The 19,940-nt window shown below is 37.8% G+C and overlaps 1 protein-coding gene across 1 annotated transcript; it reads right to left on the minus strand.

The window, feature by feature from the left end:
* Positions 1–9,398: 9,398 nt before the first annotated feature.
* LOC141601407 (uncharacterized) lies at positions 9,399–9,758 on the minus strand. Its single transcript, XM_074421686.1, has one exon. The coding sequence runs from the start codon at positions 9,756–9,758 to the stop codon at positions 9,399–9,401; it is 360 nt and encodes a 119-aa protein (XP_074277787.1).
* Between the last annotated feature and the right edge of the window lie 10,182 nt (positions 9,759–19,940).

The raw sequence follows: 19,940 nt of genomic DNA on the forward strand, positions 1-19,940 counted from the left end.
CTCTGCCTCTAACACATGTGATGGGTCACTCACATACTTCCGCAGCTGAGATACATGAAACACATTATGCACTCTCTCTAACGCAGCTGGTAAAGCCAGACGATATGCAACCTCTGCAACCCGCTCTAAGATCTCATAAGGTCCGATGAAATTCTGACTCAGCTTGCCCTTCTTCCCAAATCTCATAACCCCACGCATAAGAGACACTTTCAGAAGAACCTTATCCTCAACCTGAAACTCTATATCCCGGCGATGTAGATCTGCATAACTCTTTTGCCTATCCTGAGCTGCTCTCATCCGTTCCCTGATCATCTTAATCTGTTCAACCATCTCATGTACCATCTCTGGTCCTAGAACCACTGCCTCATCATTGTCGTCCCAACAAATCGGACTCCTGCATCTCCTCCCATATAAAGCCTCAAACGGTGCCATGCTAATACTAGTGTGATAGCTGTTGTTGTAACAAAACTCTATCAAATCCAACCTCTGTTCCCAGCTAACACCAAAGTCCATCACACAAGCTCGTAACATATCCTGAAGAGTTTTGATCGTTCTCTCAGTCTGACCGTCTGTCGCAGGATGAAAGGCTGTACTCATCTTCAAAGTTGTTCCCAAAGATTCCTGCAATTCTTTCCAAAACCTTGAGATGAACCTCGCATCTCTGTCAGATACTATGTCCTTAGGGACTCCATGTAACTTAAGCACATTCTTCTGATAAGCCATAGCTAATTGTGCTTTAGTCCATGTATCTTTCATTGGCACAAAGTTAGCTGACTTGGTCAGTCGATCCACTATTACCCATATCATGTTGTTACCCTGTTGACTCTTTGGCAAACCCACGATAAAATCCATAGAAATGGATTCCCACTTCCACTCAGGTACCTCTAAAGACTGAATCTTACCTTGTGGTCGTCGCTGTTCCCCTTTAACTCTCTGGCATGTCAAACAACGGGCCACAAACTCAGCTGTTTCTTTCTTCATCCCAGGCCACCAAAACGTGTTCTTCAAGTCCTTGTACAGTTTGTTACCACCTGGATGTACTGAATATGGTGTACAATGTGCCTCTGCCATGATAGTCTTTTTCAACTCCTCATCATTAGGGACACACCACCTACCATCGAACCTCAAACTACCATCTGTATGAATTGAGAATCGAGACATTGTCCCTTTCTCTACTATAGCTCTCCACTCAACCATCTTAGGATCTAACGCCTGTTTACCTCGAATATCATCATAAAGATCAGGCTGTACTGTCAAATCTCCCACAGCATCCCCTCTCTACATCATATGTATCCCAAACTTCCCCACCTCATCTCTCAATCTCATCAAAGATAAAGCTGTACACAGGGAATGTACACTCTTCCTACTCAAAGCATCTGCAACAACATTGGCTTTCCCTTCATGGTAGATAATATCCATGTCATAATCGCTAATCAGCTCCATCCATCTCCTCTGTCTCATGTTCAACTCCTTTTGAGTGAAGATGTACTTGAGACTCTTGTGATCCGAAAATACCTTAAAGGTCGCCCCATAAAGGTAATGTCTCCAAATCTTGAGAGCAAACACCACTGCACCCAACTCTAGATCATGTGTAGGGTAGTTCTCCTCATACGGCTTCAATTGCCTAGAAGCATAGGCAATCACCTTACCGTTCTGCATCAACACACATCCCAACCCATTCTTTAAGGCATCTGTATAAACCTCAAAGTTCTCGATCCCTTCAGGCAATGCTAAGATAGGAGCTGTGGTGAAACGCTCCTTTAATGTGTGGAACGCCGTCTCACAACTCTCATCCCAACGAAACCTGTTCTCTTTCCTCATCAAAGCTGTCATAGGTCTAGCTATCTTGGAGAAATCTTTCACGAACCGTCTGTAGTATCCAGCTAAACCCAAGAAACTCCCGATCTCAAGAACATTCTTTGGTGCTTCCCACTTTGTCACTGCCTCAATCTTTGTCGGATCCACAGCTACTCCCTCCTTAGAGATCACATGCCCCAGAAAAGCAACTTTCTCTAACCAGAACTCACACTTGGACAGCTTAGCATATAACTCATGCTCCCTCAAAGTCTGCAACACAATCCTCAGATGCTCCTCATGCTCCTCCTTAGTCTTGGAGTAGACTAAGATGTCATCGATAAACACCACCACAAACTTGTCCAAAAACTGTCTGAATATTCTGTTCATCAAGTCCATAAACACAGCCCGGTGCATTAGATAACCCAAACGGCATCACCACGTACTCATAATGACCATACCTCGACGTGAAAGCTGTCTTTGGTATGTCCACCTCTCTAATCTTCACCTGATGGTACCCTGACCTCAAATCAATCTTGGAAAAGACTGATGCACCACTCAACTGATCAAACAGGTCATCTATCCTTGGCAAAGGATACTTGTTCTTTACCGTCACTCGGTTCAGCTCTCTGTAGTCTATGCACAACCTCAAACTCCCATCTTTCTTCTTCACAAAAAGAACGGGTGCTCCCCACGGTGATACACTAGGTCTAATGTATCCCTTCTCTATCGATCATCTAATGTTTCGAGCTCCTCCATCTCTTTAGGATCCATCCGGTACGGTGCCTTAGAGATTGGCCCCGTCCCCGGTTTCAACTCAACTGTGAAATCTATCTCCTTCTTCGGTGGCAACTCCGGAATCTCCTCTGGAAAGACATCTGCAAACTCTCCCACCACTGGTATCTGATCAACTGTCGGACTCTCTATCCGGTCATCTCTCACATGGCATAAGATCAAAGGGCATCCCTTCCTCAGATAAGACTTCAAGGTGACAGCTGCAATCAACTTAACTTTGGGTTTGACCACAAACCCACGATAAGACACACTAACACCCTTAGGACCTCTCAAAGACACTTTCTTTTGATGACAGTCTATCTTAGCTTTATACTTTCCCAACCAATCCATCCCGACTATCATCTCAAAACCGTCAAAAGGAAACTCTAGCAAGTCTACAGGTAGATCAACTTGCCCAACTATCATAGACACATCTCTATACAACCTCCCACATGATACAGACTCACCCGAAGGTATAAAAACTTTCTCACTTACAGACTTATATACCCTCAAACCCAACCGTTTAACATGATTCGAAGATACAAATGACTGAGACGCCCCCGAATCAAACAAAACAAAGGTATGAATACCGTTAACAAGAAAAGTACCAGTGATAACATGGCATCATCCTCAGCTGCTTTCTTGTCCATCATGAACGACTTTCCATGGTCTTTGTCCACCTCCCCGGACAAGATCGGGGTGATGTGGTTGGCTTAGCAAGACCCCTGGTTGTTGTTGTTGTTCGTAGCGGTTTCGATAAGAATTACCGCCATTGCGGTTACCTCCACCCCGATAGCTCTGACTTCCCCGGTTAGACCATGACCCGGACGGTCTATTGCTCGCATAACTCTGTGCAGGTCCCTGAGAATAGCTCCCCCGAGCCGATCCCTGAAAAGCTCCAGGCATACTCGTGCACTCATGTCTCTTGTGGCCTACACCGCCACAGCCAAAGCAAGTCATCCCCCAACTACCACTATTACTCACACGGCCACGCCCAAAGGAATCCCCAACACTGAACCCTGACCCAGCAGAAAACCCTCTAGCTTGATTATGGTTGCCTTTCTTGTGACTAGATTGGCCACCACCCTCACTCTCAGCCTTTCTTTTCTCAACACCCACTCTCTCCTGAGCCATCTCCACCAACCTCTCAGCTCTCCCAGCCCTCTCATAAGCTTCTTTAACATCAGTAAGGACTCCCACAGGTAGCTTATCCATGATCTTAGGGGTCAACCCCCTCTTAAACCTCAGCGCCAGGTTCTCCTTACTCAAACCCATATCCTCAGCATACCTAGACTTCTCATTAAACTGCTTGTAGTACTCAACAACTGACATATCAGATGTCATCTTAAACCCATCAAACTCCTCTCTCGACTTACTCCTCACACATGTTAAGACAAACTCTTTCCTCATGACCCTCCGAAACTCTTCCCAAGGTATAGCAGGTAAGCCCCGGTTCGCATACATCTCCCTAGCACTCACCTTCACCTTATCCCACCACTCACCGTTTGCTTCCCTCGGGTAGAACGCAGCTTGTTCTACTCTCATCTCATCGGGACGGTGAACCTGGTCTAGTATGTTCTCCATCTCATGATGCCGTTGTCAAGAAGGTTTGGTTCCCGGTCCCCTTGTACTCTTTTGGGTTAAACCTCGCTATATAAAGGCTGATCTTAGAGTGATCAACCTCCTTGTCCTTTCCCACTTTCTTTAAGGCCTCTGTAAGAGCATCCTGATGCTCCAACATCTTAACGATATCATCTATGTTCATGGTCTCAGCTCTCGCATACAAAGCGTTTCTCTTGGGCGGCATCTTGAAACTATATAAGAAAGGGTAGACATAAACATACGCACTAAAACCTCAAAACACGAAAGCGGACTGCCCAGAACACACTCGATCGAGTGCCTAAACATACTCGATCGAGTAGCGGCTACTCGATCGAGTGCCCACCATACTCGATCGAGTGCTCTGACATCAGACCCCAAACAGACCTTCTGATCTCTAACATACTCGACCGAGTAGCATAGCTACTTGATCGAGTGACCCCCTACTCGATCGAGTGCCCTATGTACTCGATCGAGTACCCAAAAACACGATTCTGGTTATAAAAACGTCAAATACCCACTCGATCGAGTATCTCACCTACTCGATCGAGTACCCCCTTACTCGATCGAGTCATGCTGACTCGTATATACTACCCTCATGTTATCTCACATATCCCAACATATTCTATGCAACTTTATAAACTCGACATATAATATAGTTAAGCATGCAATTCTACCAAGCTTTTCATATGATCAACAAAACAACTATATCATATTATCAAACGCCACATAGTAAACATCCAACATACTTCGTGTTCAAACAACAGTTCTATATATTTCACCAACCTTTCATGCACAAACTCAACCTTCTACTCCAAACATCCAACAATTATAGCATACATCACCACATTCACATACAAACTAACAAACATCACATACGACCTTGACATATACCCCCCCCCCCATGTGACCGGTACAAAATTGTAGGGCGAGTCTGCGACTTTAGGACGTCTCCCAAGCCTTTGCATTAGCTCCTACAACCTTTACCCCGAGATCATTTTAATTGACTCCCTATATTCATTAGATTCATTGGTTACAGGTTTTAGGATCGTCGCTCTGATACCATTTTGTAACACCCCCATACTCCAAGTGCCTTACCAGGACCACTCAGGTATAAGGATGCTACCATCTCGGTTACCCGAGGCAATGATAATCAAATAGACAATAACGAAACAACATTTAAATAGTAATACTTTAGCGAAAGGTTACAATCCAAAACCAAAACCAAAATACGAATACAAGTTCTCAAACCAACTGTCTAGCAACTAACTGAAATGTTTATTAAACTACTAAGCTACAACGAAAGACTTCTATCATCAGACGGTGGCACATCCCGGCCTATCCTAAGAGACTCGACTCATACCGCTCAATAATCGCTCACCATGCCCGAATGGATCACCACGATTTTAAAACATTAAACGGGTCGATACTAATCACATAATTTATATAAACCAACAACACGGTAAAACAAACAAAGCTCAATCATCACGGATATTCTCCGAACTCCAAACCCAACTCCACAATCCCGACTACACACTAAAGTGTGTAGCCCTGCCAGAGTGCCCATCGCAACAGTCACTCCTCCTCGCGCGATGGGGGACCGCAGCCGTTCCCACCTAAGCCCCGCTCATCTCCATCGAGCGATAAACCCAAATCCATTAATGTGCACATCCCTTCTGTGGCGGGTTCCACAGAAGGCGAATCATGGGCGTGAAGCCACTCCCGCAAGTGACTCCACTCAGCCAGGGACGCACCCCGAAGAACACAGACAGATATAATCAATCACAGCTACAACCAACAATCAAAGCCAACAACCGTCACAATACGAGTATGATAATATTCAACAATCACAAACACCAATCAACACATCATGGGACTAATGCGAGTAGGGAAACCCTACCGGAGAGCACAACACAATCGACGATCTCACGGTGATATCAAAACGCTTCCTCTACGAATCCTCCTCCTAACATACAAACATATAATCACTACCAATCACAAAATACAACAAAACCCCCAATTCCCAATATTAGGGTTTAACCAACTTTAACGAAATACTATAAAAACGGTACATAGATCTTACCCTCGACGCAAGGATTACAACGGTATAAAGAAAGGTAAAATCCGACCTTCCGAGCTCCGGGATTTGCCAACAATGCGATTGAAGCGAAGAACGTAGTTTCATTTCTTTTTTTGAAAGTAATTAGGTTTAAAAGTGTTTAAAGAAAAGTGACGAAAGTTATTATATACTTAATCGCATTATTAACAAAACCCGACAAATCATCCCCCGTAAACTGGCTACTCGATCGAGTAGCTGAGGTACTCGATCGAGTGCCCCCTTACTCGATCGAGTATCTACGTTACTCGATCGAGTACCCAACAGGTCATAAACTATTGTTAAGACACAACTCACCCTTACTCGACAGAGTAAGGCCTACTCGATAGAGTACCCAGAGACTCATAAAACCGTAGTATTACATACATTACCTCATTCAACTCGTTATCTTCATACTATAACAATTATTTTGCAACCAATGGACTACCTTTTTAACTTCAACACAAATACCTCTAACATGTTTTCTTTACCTCTAACCACACTATCGTGACCTCAACAAGACGATTCCTAAGCATGCATTTGTAACTTTGACATTATAACTATTAATCACATCACTCTAGGCATTCACCTATCATTCAACTTTTCATTTTCATTCTATATCCATAATTACTCAACCAAGTGACCAAACTTTCAATCTTCTCATGCACACTCTTCACATTTCTCGTCTACTCATAAGCATACAATCGTGACTTCAACAATTAACTTCTAATCATATTGCTTTAGCCATACATCTAACAATTATCACACACTAGTTTGGTTACTCAACTGAATCACACTACACGCGGAAACATACAATCATGCATCTACTACATATACTCCACTACTATCTTGATGACCATCACAACGACTTTACAACTTACTAAACATCACCATTACTACCACATACAAGGATCACAAGCTTCTATATCAATTACTAATACCATCCATTTAGAACAAACACTACTATCATCACATGCCACACACACCAGCGCATATTGCAAACGATTCACCATCTCTATTCAACCACAAGATTTGAAAATTCTCACCACACGGATGCTAGCATTAACATAACTTTATCACACACTTTTCTATCGTAACCATAGACTATATAAGGCACATAATTTCCGACTCCCTACTCCCTCAACCAGTGATTGGCTTAAGCATAATAGGACCAAGATTTTGAAATGAGGGCGCCTACTCACCCAAAATCTAGCATCAGCTGGGGCTCCCAATATACATACACCAGGTTCATTTTATTAGACTCACTACATTCATTAGGTTCATTTGTTATAGGTTCCAAAATCGTCGCTCTGATACCACTTTGTAACACCTCCATATACCAATGAGCCTTAACAAGACTTTCCCTAGCATATAAAGGCGTTACCATCTCGGTTGCCCGAGGAAAGCAATCATCAAAAGTCGATAAAAGAACATTTATAAGTTATTACAAGTGATTAAACCAAAACTACTAATACAAAAGATATAACTCGTCATCCATATGTGAACTATCCTTGACATAACTTGTGAAAGATCCTTCCCTGCCAAGACTCCGGCTAACTTCCAAGACATCAGCTGTAAGACCGACTTCTCACCATAATGGATCACGGCAGACACAACAGAAGCAAACAAGAAAACAAACCACACAAGGTCAGTAACTGAAGTATGACACAACATCAACAGCCAACATACCACAGACACAACCAAGCACACACACAAGCCACAACCACTCCAACCAATCACCGTCACCGACTGTCCACTGAACCAGCTCTGCCAGTGGGGGACCGCAGCCGTACCCACTAAATCCCCGCTCATCATACCGAGCGATAACTCTGTCCCATTAATGTGCACATCCCCTCCCGTGGCGGGTTCCACGGAGGGCGAAACTAGATCGTGAAGCCACTCCCGCAAGTGACTCTACTCAGCCAGGGACGCGCCCCGAATATCACAGACAATTAATACAACATCAATCCACAATATAAACCAACAACCGTCACAAACACCAGCAACCAATATCACAACCAATTCAATCATACCGACGCCACAACAACACAACAAATGACACACTAGACAACCGACAGAAACTGAGTAGGCGAACCTACCTTTAGCCAACCGCAGCGATTCCATGTTCAACCACATAACATCAACCAAGCAAGCAATACACCTATAAAAAGACTATAATAATCCATTATCACTACTACAACCCTAACCGAAATGACAACGACAATGATGATGACGATGACATACATACGCATAGCTATCCGACGTCAAGACCGCTACCCGACTCACGCAATCTACCCCCAAGGCATAAACATCATCCAAGGCTCCAAAGGAAGGGATTATGGTGAAGGGAATGAGGAAAGGCGACATCTAGGTTTAGAGAAGAGAGGCGGAAATGATTTGCGATTCTATCAAAACAGGATTATAAATCCCCGCTGTAAAGATGCTACTCGATCGAGTAACTAACTTACTCGATCGAGTGAGCCCTACTCGATCGAGTACTCAAGCTACTCGATCGAGCAGCCTTGACTAGATCGAGTACCACTCATCTAAAGCTTAACATGACACAAGACATCTCCTGTACGATATCCCAGAGACTACAACAGGCCCCTAAGGTCGGTCAACGTCAGTCAACGGGTCCCTAAAAGGATGGGTATTACACTATCACTTGTGATCTGACTTGCTCAGTAGTTTTCCTGCTTCCCAAAAGAGACTGATAGTAATCTAAGAAGGCTTCCTGGATACTCTGACTGTCAGAGCAAAGGTGCCCATGCTGATCCTCAATTTGAGTCACTTTATTCAGATTACATCTCTGTCTAACGATACCATGAAAATAAGCTGTATTAGCATCTCCCTCCTCCAACCATTTAATTTTAGCTTTCTGTTTTAGGAAACTGGATCTGGAAATTTGCAGTTCCTTCAACATTGCTGAGATTTCCCTCTCTTTATGAATAAGCCCATAATTCTGAGGGTCCTGTTCTAACTGAAGTTGTATGTCCAGTAATTCCTTCTCAGTAATACTAGCCTTGATTTCAACATCACCAAAATAATCCTTGTTGATCTGCTTCAGATGGGGTTTTAGAGCTTTCAATTTCTTGACAATAGTAAACATCCCGCACCAAGGATAATCCCTCTGCCATTACTCCTGCACTGTGGGAAGAAAAGAAGGAGCCTTTCCCCACATGTTAAAATTTTTAAAGCTAGCTTTTCTAGTCATCATTAGCTTTGTATCACTAACTGTATAAGGACAATGATCAAATAAACCAGCAGGATGGAAATGAGCTACCATATCAGGATACTGAGCAAACCAGTCCTGATTGACCAGAAACCTGTCCAATCTGCTATATACCCTGGTTTGAGGAACCTGTTTGTTACACCAAGTGTAGAAAGCACCAGTGGTTGCAATATCAGTCATTCCACAATTAGCCAAGCAATCAATAAAATCATCCATATCAACCTGTTTTGTATTACCACCAAGTCTCTTATCTGGAGTAAGCATATTATTAAAGTCCCCTGCAAGAGCCCAAGGCCCCTGACACTGACCACTTATCCTCTCAAGCTTACTCCAAAGATCTCTTCTATCAACACCCTCATTAAAGCATAGCACATAGTAAGATAGAAGAATTCATGAGATACCCTAACACTCACTCTAGTATGGATAAACTGGGCATCATACTGCAGGACTTGTACATCAAATAAACTAGGACAATAATTCAACTTGATATTCTATTATTGCTCATTAAACATCTTTTAATCATAAAAATAAATAAATAATTCCCAATAAGTCATAAAAATTCGAAAATTTAAAAATCATAATTTTGTATATTCTGGAATATTCCCAACATTCCAAAATTTTAATAAAATTTGCCCATAGAATATTTTTAATTTATTTCACAAATAAATCGCATAATATATAACTTTAACCTTTTAATTCCAAATTAAACATAAAAATTATAAAAAATCAAAATTAAAATTTTGAATATTCTATATAAATTTCCAGAACCTGGCAATGACAAATTTTTAAGCCCCAAAAATTGAATTTACAATTAAGACCATTTAAAGTTGCTATTTATCAATTTTATTATATAAAAATCAATAATCACCCAAATTAAATGAAATTTGACATGGAACTTTAGATCTGATGTTCATATCTTATATACAACATTGGGAAAAAATTTTCATGTCATAAAATTCATTTTAGCTATTTTTGCTAAAATAGTCACTATTTTTGTGATTTTTACATCTAAAAATCATAAATCATGCAAAATAAAACCATTTTACCTCAAAATTTACGTACAGTGTGTAAATATTGCATGTGACAACATACTAACATTTCATGGGCAGAAACGAAGTCTAACTAATTTTAACGAAAATACCTCCATTTAATCCATTTTTATCATGTAAAAATCATAAAACATGCAATATAAAACACTTTTATACAAAATTTTACATACAAAAAGTAAAATATGCATGTGAGGCCATGTAAAACTTTCAACGTCAGAATCATTGTCTAACTAATTTTAGTATTTTAAAAGTCATTTTACTAATTAAAATGTAATAAAAATACTAAAAATTAAATTAATGAGAAATAAAATACCATAAATCATCAAAATGACCTAAAATAAATTTAGGACCAGAATGTTAATCATGCAAAAATTTCGTGGCCTTTATCTTCATAAATCACAAAATATTAGTTTTATTTAAGTTACAAATAACTCGAAAAAACTATAAATCGATTATGCATGCAACAACCATCGCTCTGATACCAATTGAAAGATTCATTAACCTCTTATTAGACACTTCTAATAACGCAATAAATTTAGTTTAGTCATAAACTAACTAGATCTTATGCATGCATAACAAAATAATTTAAAGTAAGAAGAAAACGATCTACTTACAATGAGGGCCAAATGGTTATACTAATTGGACACCTTCCAAATTAGTCTTCTGAAGAAAAACCTAGTGCTCCAAGGAAGAACTTAGATTCAATATTGGAATCTACTCCTCAAGGAATTGTACCAAGATAATCACCCTTAAACAAATACTCACTTGAATACAAGAAATTAGTAAATGTACCTTAAAATAACGACTAATATTATTACTTACTACTACTAGTAATGTATTGGTAATATTAGTAATTTTGTGAGATATCTTCTTAAGAGTGACTAACAAAAATTAGAGAGAATCTTCAAAAATTACCCATCTATTTTATGTAAGAATGAATTTTTGTAGAAGAAGAAGAGAAAACTCTTCTTATTCAACATGGGTGGCCGGGTAGCATGGGGTTGGATGCCCAATCCATGCCCAATTTGTTCTTCTCAAGAATTTAGGCATGCAAGCCTATGATTATTAGGGCATGATTGTGTTTTCTCTAATTAAATGAACAAAACACAACCAAGTCCCTAAACACCAATTTACACGGCACACATGGGACTTAAAATGGTCCATTTTAAGTTTGTCATATGTCAATTTGTGTAGTGTGACATGTTGGACATGTTACTAGACATGTTATTTAATAATGCATTTTTAACTTATTAAAAATCATTATATAAACAAAATAAATCACATACAAAAATTAACTAGTAATTCATGATTACAAGTACTCAAAATGGGTCATGGAATTATAAATCACAACAACTTGTATTTATAATAAATCATTCATTCTTATTTTAAATGTTTGATAAACAATAATAAAACCTAAGTAATAAAAACAATTTTACATTACTTAGAACGAATCTTATTTAATCGAATTATAATAAGATACGAATTCTCACTCACAAAATCATTCGTTCAATTTTTAGGAATTAATTAACTTGTATCAACATACAATTAATTAATTAATCAATTAAGAGTATTACCCTACAAGTATGACCTTAAGGGATCAACTGATCACCACCGTCATATGACAGTAATGTCAAACTCTAACCAGCCAATCATTACCGATTAATGTGGATCAGTTGACAATAAAATATTACTTTCCCTCATGCATTCATATTATGAGATTTAAACATGTGATCGCATTATTGTCTAGGACACTTACTCCAACAGAGAGGAAGAATTTGGCGCAAAAATGATGGGATTTGGTTGAGTAAAGGATGAGTTATGGTGAAAATAAGAATGTTAAGAAGGTTTGATAATGGTGTTGGAGGTTTAAGGGTTTATTTTTCAGAAAAACAAAGGAAGAAGATGGAGTGTTATGAGAAGGGTTGGTGGAAAAAGGGGTGTTGTAGAGAAAAAGAGAGGCCCAAGTGAAACTTAAGCCCAAACGAAATACTACACGGTTCTTACTACCGAAACCGTCTAGAAATTTCGACTACTCTATAAATATGATATTGACTATATATATATGTATATATATATATATATATATATATATATATATATATGTATATATATATATATATGTATATATATATATGTATATATATATATATATATATATATATATATATATATATATATATATATATATATATATATATAGATAGATTTAGGATCCGGTGAGAACGATCATTCGGTGAGAACGGTGAGAACACTTGTATAATATACCCTTTAACTAACATCGAACGGCATATTTATCGGCTGGGTCAAACTATGTTTATACCCAATGGCCCAAAAGTCCAAATAATAACATCAAACACCAACATGGCAACATCCCACGCAACATCCATATCACCAATACCATTTACCCTACTTCTGTCAATAATCTAGTACGGTGCTCGCCTCTCGCAAACGATCCACATGACGGCAGTAATCCACAGGATACATTAAGCGTTATCCGTCACCACGTCAAAGCATCCCCTTTATCGTCCTCTGTTTTCTCCTACCATCACCGAATCTCCGATCGTCGCTTCCATCACAATGCCATCGAACTACCTCCGCTTCATTGGATTCCCGTTTATTTCAATGTATCTACACTCATATTTTATGTATCTAACCACTATTTTAATGTATTTATAATAGATACACAAAATTAGATACTAGGTACATTGAAATTGTTTTGAGATACATCTATTTGGAAACTAGATACATTACATTCGTGCACATGACCATTGCTAGCATACCATCATCGTGCATCTCCAATATCTAAGAGCTCCAATTTTCACTAATTCTGCCGCCGACAACGATAACAGGACCGACGACCTCTTTTGTGTTTTTTCAGCATTAGATCTGCGATTTTGACATACGCTTTTTATCTTTATTTTCTGGCGAGTAATATCTGCTGGAACCGACGAAGGTAAGGAACGTCGTGGTGGTCGTCGTCAATTAGTGGTGGCTGGTCGTCGTGGTCGCCATCAAAAGTGGTGGAATGAACGTCGTTTGCTGCTGGAATTTGAACGAAATCGAATTGGGGATGAAGAATTAAGGAAAAAATGAAGAGAGAATTAAGTTGTTAAAAATGGTGAATTTAAAAGGAAATTGATAACTGAATTGAAGTTGTCATGGTTAATTAAAAACATGTATTAATGACGAAGGAAGCGGGTGGGGAATATGGATTTAACTAAAGAGTTTAATTGAAGATCAATATCAGCCGTTTATTTCACATTAATCTAAGGGATAAGGGTCGTTCTCAACGTTCTCACCGAGTGTTCGTTCTCACCGGATCCCACCTCTATATATATATATATATATTCGGGATCCTATGAGAATCGGCAAGATAATTAGAACCACTCACAACCCTTGGATATCAAATTGCAATTTGACGGTGAGATGAACAGTGATTAAACATATTCCAACTTTTTCAAAAACCGTGGTACCCCCAAATTCAAGACTCGGTCATTTTACCAAATTTCTTTTCTCTCTCCTATTTTTTCTCTCTCTACAATTATCAAATCTTTCAACGCATTCGAGCTCCTGCTTTCTCTACTTCGATCGTCAGAAACATTTTGATCAAACTCTTCGACGATCAATCAAAATCTTCCACGTTTCTTCTAGTAATGGATCCTGGTACTTTGATGAGGTAAACTTTCGATAATGATGATTAATGTTTGCGAAATTAAGGTTTATTTCTTTTTCCCCTTCGTAATTTTTTAATTTGTTGATTAAATTACTTGAATTTAGGCCTTGATTAATGTGTTAAAGTCGTACTGAGGAATTATGTTTGTGAAATTAAGGTTTTCGTGAATTAGATTGGGGAAACTGAGAAATTAGGCTTGGGGAAGTTGAGAAATTTGCTAAATTGGTTGAAATCATGAAATCAGAGACTGAATTTTCAAAAGTTTCCGTAACTAGCTACTTCATTGTTTTTATATGGTAAATTCTAAGTTTCATAGTCTACTGTTCAACATATGTGGAATTTAAGTTACAATCCCAATTAAACAATAATCTAACCTATGAAATTCTTCATTTTAGTGTGTCGATCGTATAAATTGTCATCTAGCTTCGATTATTTATGATGTTATTTATGAAATTTGCAGGCAGCGGCGCAAAAAGGTGAATCCAACTGAAATCACCTACCACTGTTTCTGGTATAAAACTCCTTTTTACATTACAATCTCTTTCGATTTTTTATTTTATAAATTTTTGTTTAAGTTAGTTGTTGCTGATGAGTTTTATACTAGAAAATTGTTGAAGTTTTGATTACCTCATTTTTCTACAGTTTATAGTCTGAAAATTCGATTATTAATAGCAAGTTCTTCTTTTCTTATCCAAACTGTCGCTTATTGTGTTTTTTTCGTTGGAATCGATGTTTTGTCGTTAATTAAGCTGGATTTTGTCGACTTGTTGCTGAGATTATTTACATTTAGGGTTGTTACTAAGCTGGATTTTATCAACTTGCTGTTGAAACGTTTTACATTTCCTGTGTAAACAATGCAGTTTACGTTTGTCTTTTAAGTGTCTGAAATTATCACTCAAATCATTGAAAAATTTGGGGCGAAACACCGTTGTACTGAAGAAAAAACCACCAGTAATAGGAGTTGGGTCAGGCAAAGATTATTTTCCACCAAAATCAAAATCTGCAAGCAAGAATGACTTGAGCAAAGTAATCCGAGTATGAATATCTGCATAGTTTTTGTCTTTTTTTGTCTTTGATCCCTTCCCAAAAACAATGGCAAGGGTTTAGGGTGCAATAGCCTTATCAGTGCATGAAAAAACCTTTTTAGATGTATGAAAAAATAATATATGTGCATTAAAGAACCATGTACATGCATGAAATAAGGTTCTATGTGCATGAAATAAGGTTCTATGTGCATAAAATAAGATTATATGTGCATTAAAAAGTGAAAGGAGACGGGTATCCTAAATAGGACGGGATTAAAAGTAGGGGATGAGTATCCTAAAAATAAGATGGGAAAGAGTTTAGGGTTGGATTAAGCAGACCAGTCCTAAATTTGAAGAAACAATGATTAAATTAATCACATTTTAGTGTTGGTCTATTTTCATTTTAGCTTTATTTACCAAATTTCGAGAAACAATATTTAAATTAATCACATTTCCAGGTTTCTTAATACTTGCCTTATCTGTGCATGAAAAAATCTTGTATGTTCGTGAAATGACCTTGTATGTGCAAGAAATAACCTTATATGTGCATGAAATAACCTTGTATGTGCATGAAATAACCATGTACATGCATGACATATTAAATGAGCTTATGTTGTCAATTCGAATTTTAAGACTTAAGGTAAAGGGTTCACTCTACCCTCTTCAAATTTGTTTGTTTATTTATTCTGTATGTATGAATCTTAGTCTGTTTGTATGGGGCATCAAGTTCATATTTCTTTAGGTTGAATGAACCTGTTGTGTGGACCTTTTAAGGCATTGATGTAGTTGTTGGTGTTGTATGAATGTTCTAAATTTTCAGTCTTTTTCACCCTTAGTCATGAAGTCTATTCATTTCAGCTATTTCTGATTTTGTACTTGGTATGAAGTCATTTTTTCTCAATTAATATTGAGTACTATGTCTTTGTTGGTTCCTTACTTCTCTGGGTTATCTCGATGCTGATCCATTTTAATTCTGATGTATTTTCGAGCAGAGAATTCAGGCTTTCTTGTATTTGACTTCTTAGCAAATTCGATTCTCAAAGAGGTTTGCTTGGAAATTCAGAAAGGAAAACCTGGGGCTCTCTCACTTGGACGAACCACTGAGTACTTAATAAATTATAAATCAATGTTATATTTTGTGTCTCATTTAGAAGGTAAGATTCTTTAACCTGAGAGTTTAATAAGCAGGTGCTTTGTAACATTTGGTCAAAATGCTACTTCTGAAAAACTTTCCATCTTTGCAAGAGTGAATTGTCCTGAATTTGTAATTTCTTTGTTGTCAAGGGTACTGCACATCCCGATATGTCGTTGCTAAGCTCAAATCAGAGGCTGTATATGTTGACTTCATGAAGCAGTGGAACCTGGGAGTTTACTTCTCACTGAGGTACTCTATCAGAAAGAACTCCTATATCCCCTATTATGTTAATTGACTATTGCTGTTGTTCCAATAATAATGGTTAGGGTTTTGGGTGCAATAGACTTATGAATGCATGAAGTAGCCTAGTAGATGCATGAACAAGCAATATATATGCATCACACAATCGTGTACATGCATGGAATAAGTGTGTTATATGGGCATGAAATAAGATTATATGTGCATGAAATAAGGTTATGTGTGCATGAAATAAGGTTATTTGTGCATTAAAAAGTTCTCCAGTTGCATTAAGGACATTAATTATTTTTTTTATATTTTTTTGACAGTGTGCGTAGATGAGCTCAAAACGTAGCATTACGAGTTAGATTATGAGCATTATATAAGGACATTAATTATATGTTTTGATTTATCTCTTTGGAGCAATTGTGTTATGTACAACCCTCATTTCATCTTTATGTAGCGTATATTAAAGGCTATTAGCTCAATGGTAGAGCAAGGTGCTAATTTTGCACAAAGATATGGGTTTAAATCCCATATAGCCTATCAAACAAAAAATTCCATGATTGCATCACACATGCCATACTTGAAATAGAAGAACTCCCATAAAGTAAAGAGGATTTCTAGAAGATAGTTGTACTGGCAGCAAAAACATAATCAAGAGAACAGTTGGAGAAGGGTTTCAAAGTCCAATACCCATAGAAGGCATAACTATTCTACTGTGAAACTTTGCTTTCCATCAGAGTAAGATTCTCTACAGTGGTTACTCTCTACAGTGGTTATATTGTTGTCAGTTTATGAGCTGTAACTCTTTGTGGCAGGGAAATCATGAGATAACAATCATTAGTCAATGCATTCAAGTAATTAGACTACATATCATAGCTTGTTAGTTTTTGTAGGAAACTTGTATTTGGATAAACCTTAGTTAGAATTTAGAAGGGCTAATAGAAAATTTTCTTGATTGCAAAAAAAAAAAAAAAGTAAAAGAAAGAATGGTATTTCATAGCCAATATGGGAGTCGAACCCATGATTTATGCATTGCACAATGCTCTACCATTTGAGCTAATTGGCTTTCAGAGTTGGACCCAAATGATGCGCTTTTTAGGTCTGTGTTGTAGCATATTAAGTTTCAGAACAATTGAAGTTAAAGCTGATATTTTGTGCACTTTGCTCATCTTTATGCTAAAAAGTAGTACAATAGTATAGTTGATGACTTCATATACCTTAAGATGGAATAGAGTAAGACTGGTAATCAATAGCAGTGAGTTTTATGACTAAGGGATCGGGTCTGCACTGGAGTCTGAACCTGAGGAAGTGAACAGATGGGGGATCTTTGATTACAAGAGGACGAAGTGTCACCTAACTGGCAAAACACATGAACCTCTTACCATGTGGCAATATAAATAATCCATCAAACTCACGAACAGTTATTACGACATGGCTAAGATCAGCAACAACTTCTACCCATGTATGCGACCTCAAATCATATGCAAGAGAAGGGTTTGAAAGTCCCATTTATGGAAATAGATGATGTCGTCTGCAACTGTAACAACATTACACCACACAAAAATATTGGTAGAGATCCTAGACCAAGTACTACCAGAAGAACTAAGGGGAGAGAAATAGTCATTCTTAGGTGGACAAAAAGCATAGAGGTGGTTCAGATCAGCCACGTGTACGATAATACGAGATTTCTCATGATCAGTAACACTTGATGGGTAAAAATATATGAATATAAAACAAATGGCATTCAGAAAATTGCATGCTTAGATACTTAGTAATTTATCACAACAAAATTAACTTTGATTCCGAAGTTAAACCTGAATCTGTTGTTCACAAAATGAATAATGCATCTTTGGTTTAATTCTAGGGTCAATTAGTTAATCTCGCATATAAGACCGTCACTATAAGCCGTGAATTTTGAGAATTAAACTCTACTTTAGCAAAATTGTCTAAATTTTGAACTCGTATTTGGAATAGCTAAACAATTGTCCGGGACGAAGGGAGTATATAGTCAATTACTCCTATATGATTAGAATCTGAAAGAAAAGTAAAAAGAGAAAAGAAAGAGGTGGAACCTGATGAAGGTGGTAAAAGAGAGATGATCAAGGAAATGATCTATGATAGAGAAGGAGGTTAACATATAAAGGATGTGTCTGTCGAAAATGCCATTTCTGTGGAGATTAACATATTTGCTAGGTTCAAATCATCATGTATTCACTTTTCAAGTACTGGTTGTACGCAACAACACCATTTCTACTCAAGTTTGGAATCTAACAATAATCATGGATTAACCCTTGGATGTAGTTTCCTTTAAAGTTTGTAACCTAAAAAGGCCTATATAAGGACTTTGATTCAGACTGTTGTAGGACAGCTAATTTATAAATGAAACCTGAGAATTCTCTCAAATTTGAATCTCTTAATCTTGTGCTTAGTCTGTAGATTAGAGTCAGGCTTGATAACAACATGTGCTTAGACTGTGGTTGTTGATTAAGTACCTGTTAGTAGAGTCTAAACTTTCCTGTGCTGAGTCTGTGGTTTGTTTGGCTTTGCTGTTTGCTTCAGTTGAGTTTTTCTTGTGTTAATCTGTGGAAATTCTTAGCTTAAGCCCTCCAAATTATTAAATTAACTCCCTGTGAGTATTCTGTGGGTTTTTAGTTGATAATTATATCCAAAGATCCTTTCTTTCAGTCACTCTTTCAGAACTGCTCATTCACAGTCTATGGTGTCTGTCAGTCGGTTCAGTTGAGTCTTAAAAATACTTTGAATTCCTTAAAAATCCTGGAATTTAGCTCAGATTTAGTTCCTATATTAAAGTTAATTACTGCCAAATTTCATGATTTTTAGTGGTCATTTGATAATTTTAATAATTAGCATAAGATTATTGCATTCCTGAGAACTATCTTTGGTTTGCTGAGTTGTTTGCTGTAATTGTCTAAACCCTTGGACATTACACTGCAGCTATGCTGTAGGCGTCACATTGAGGAAACTGTGACATTTAAGTTTGAGGGAGGAGTATTTATATTACTATTGTGTGATTTACTTTATTGTTGTGTTCATTTAAATCCAAAAACCCATAAAAAATAAAATTTTTATAAAATCCAAAAACATGTTTTTTCCTTTATTTTAGGTCGAGTCTTGGTGAGATGAATAACAATGATGATAATTTGCATTGTTTTTGCATTTGAATCCCGATATAGTTGTCTATGTACATTGTTTTGATTCGTTATTCATGAAAACAAAGCTCAAACCTGAGTGTTGATCGTATTTGACATGCCTTATGCTAATTAGATTTGACAAAATTATGTTGGTAAACTACTTAAATTC

This window comes from Silene latifolia, chromosome 9 (assembly GCF_048544455.1).
Source record: "Silene latifolia isolate original U9 population chromosome 9, ASM4854445v1, whole genome shotgun sequence".
In the NCBI taxonomy this organism is placed as follows: domain Eukaryota; kingdom Viridiplantae; phylum Streptophyta; class Magnoliopsida; order Caryophyllales; family Caryophyllaceae; genus Silene; species Silene latifolia.

What these genes read in the sequence shown, in the direction of transcription:
- LOC141601407 (XM_074421686.1), bottom strand. Translation starts at nt 9,758, where the DNA reads ATGCTTACTCCAGATAAGAGACTTGGTGGTAATACAAAACAGGTTGAT.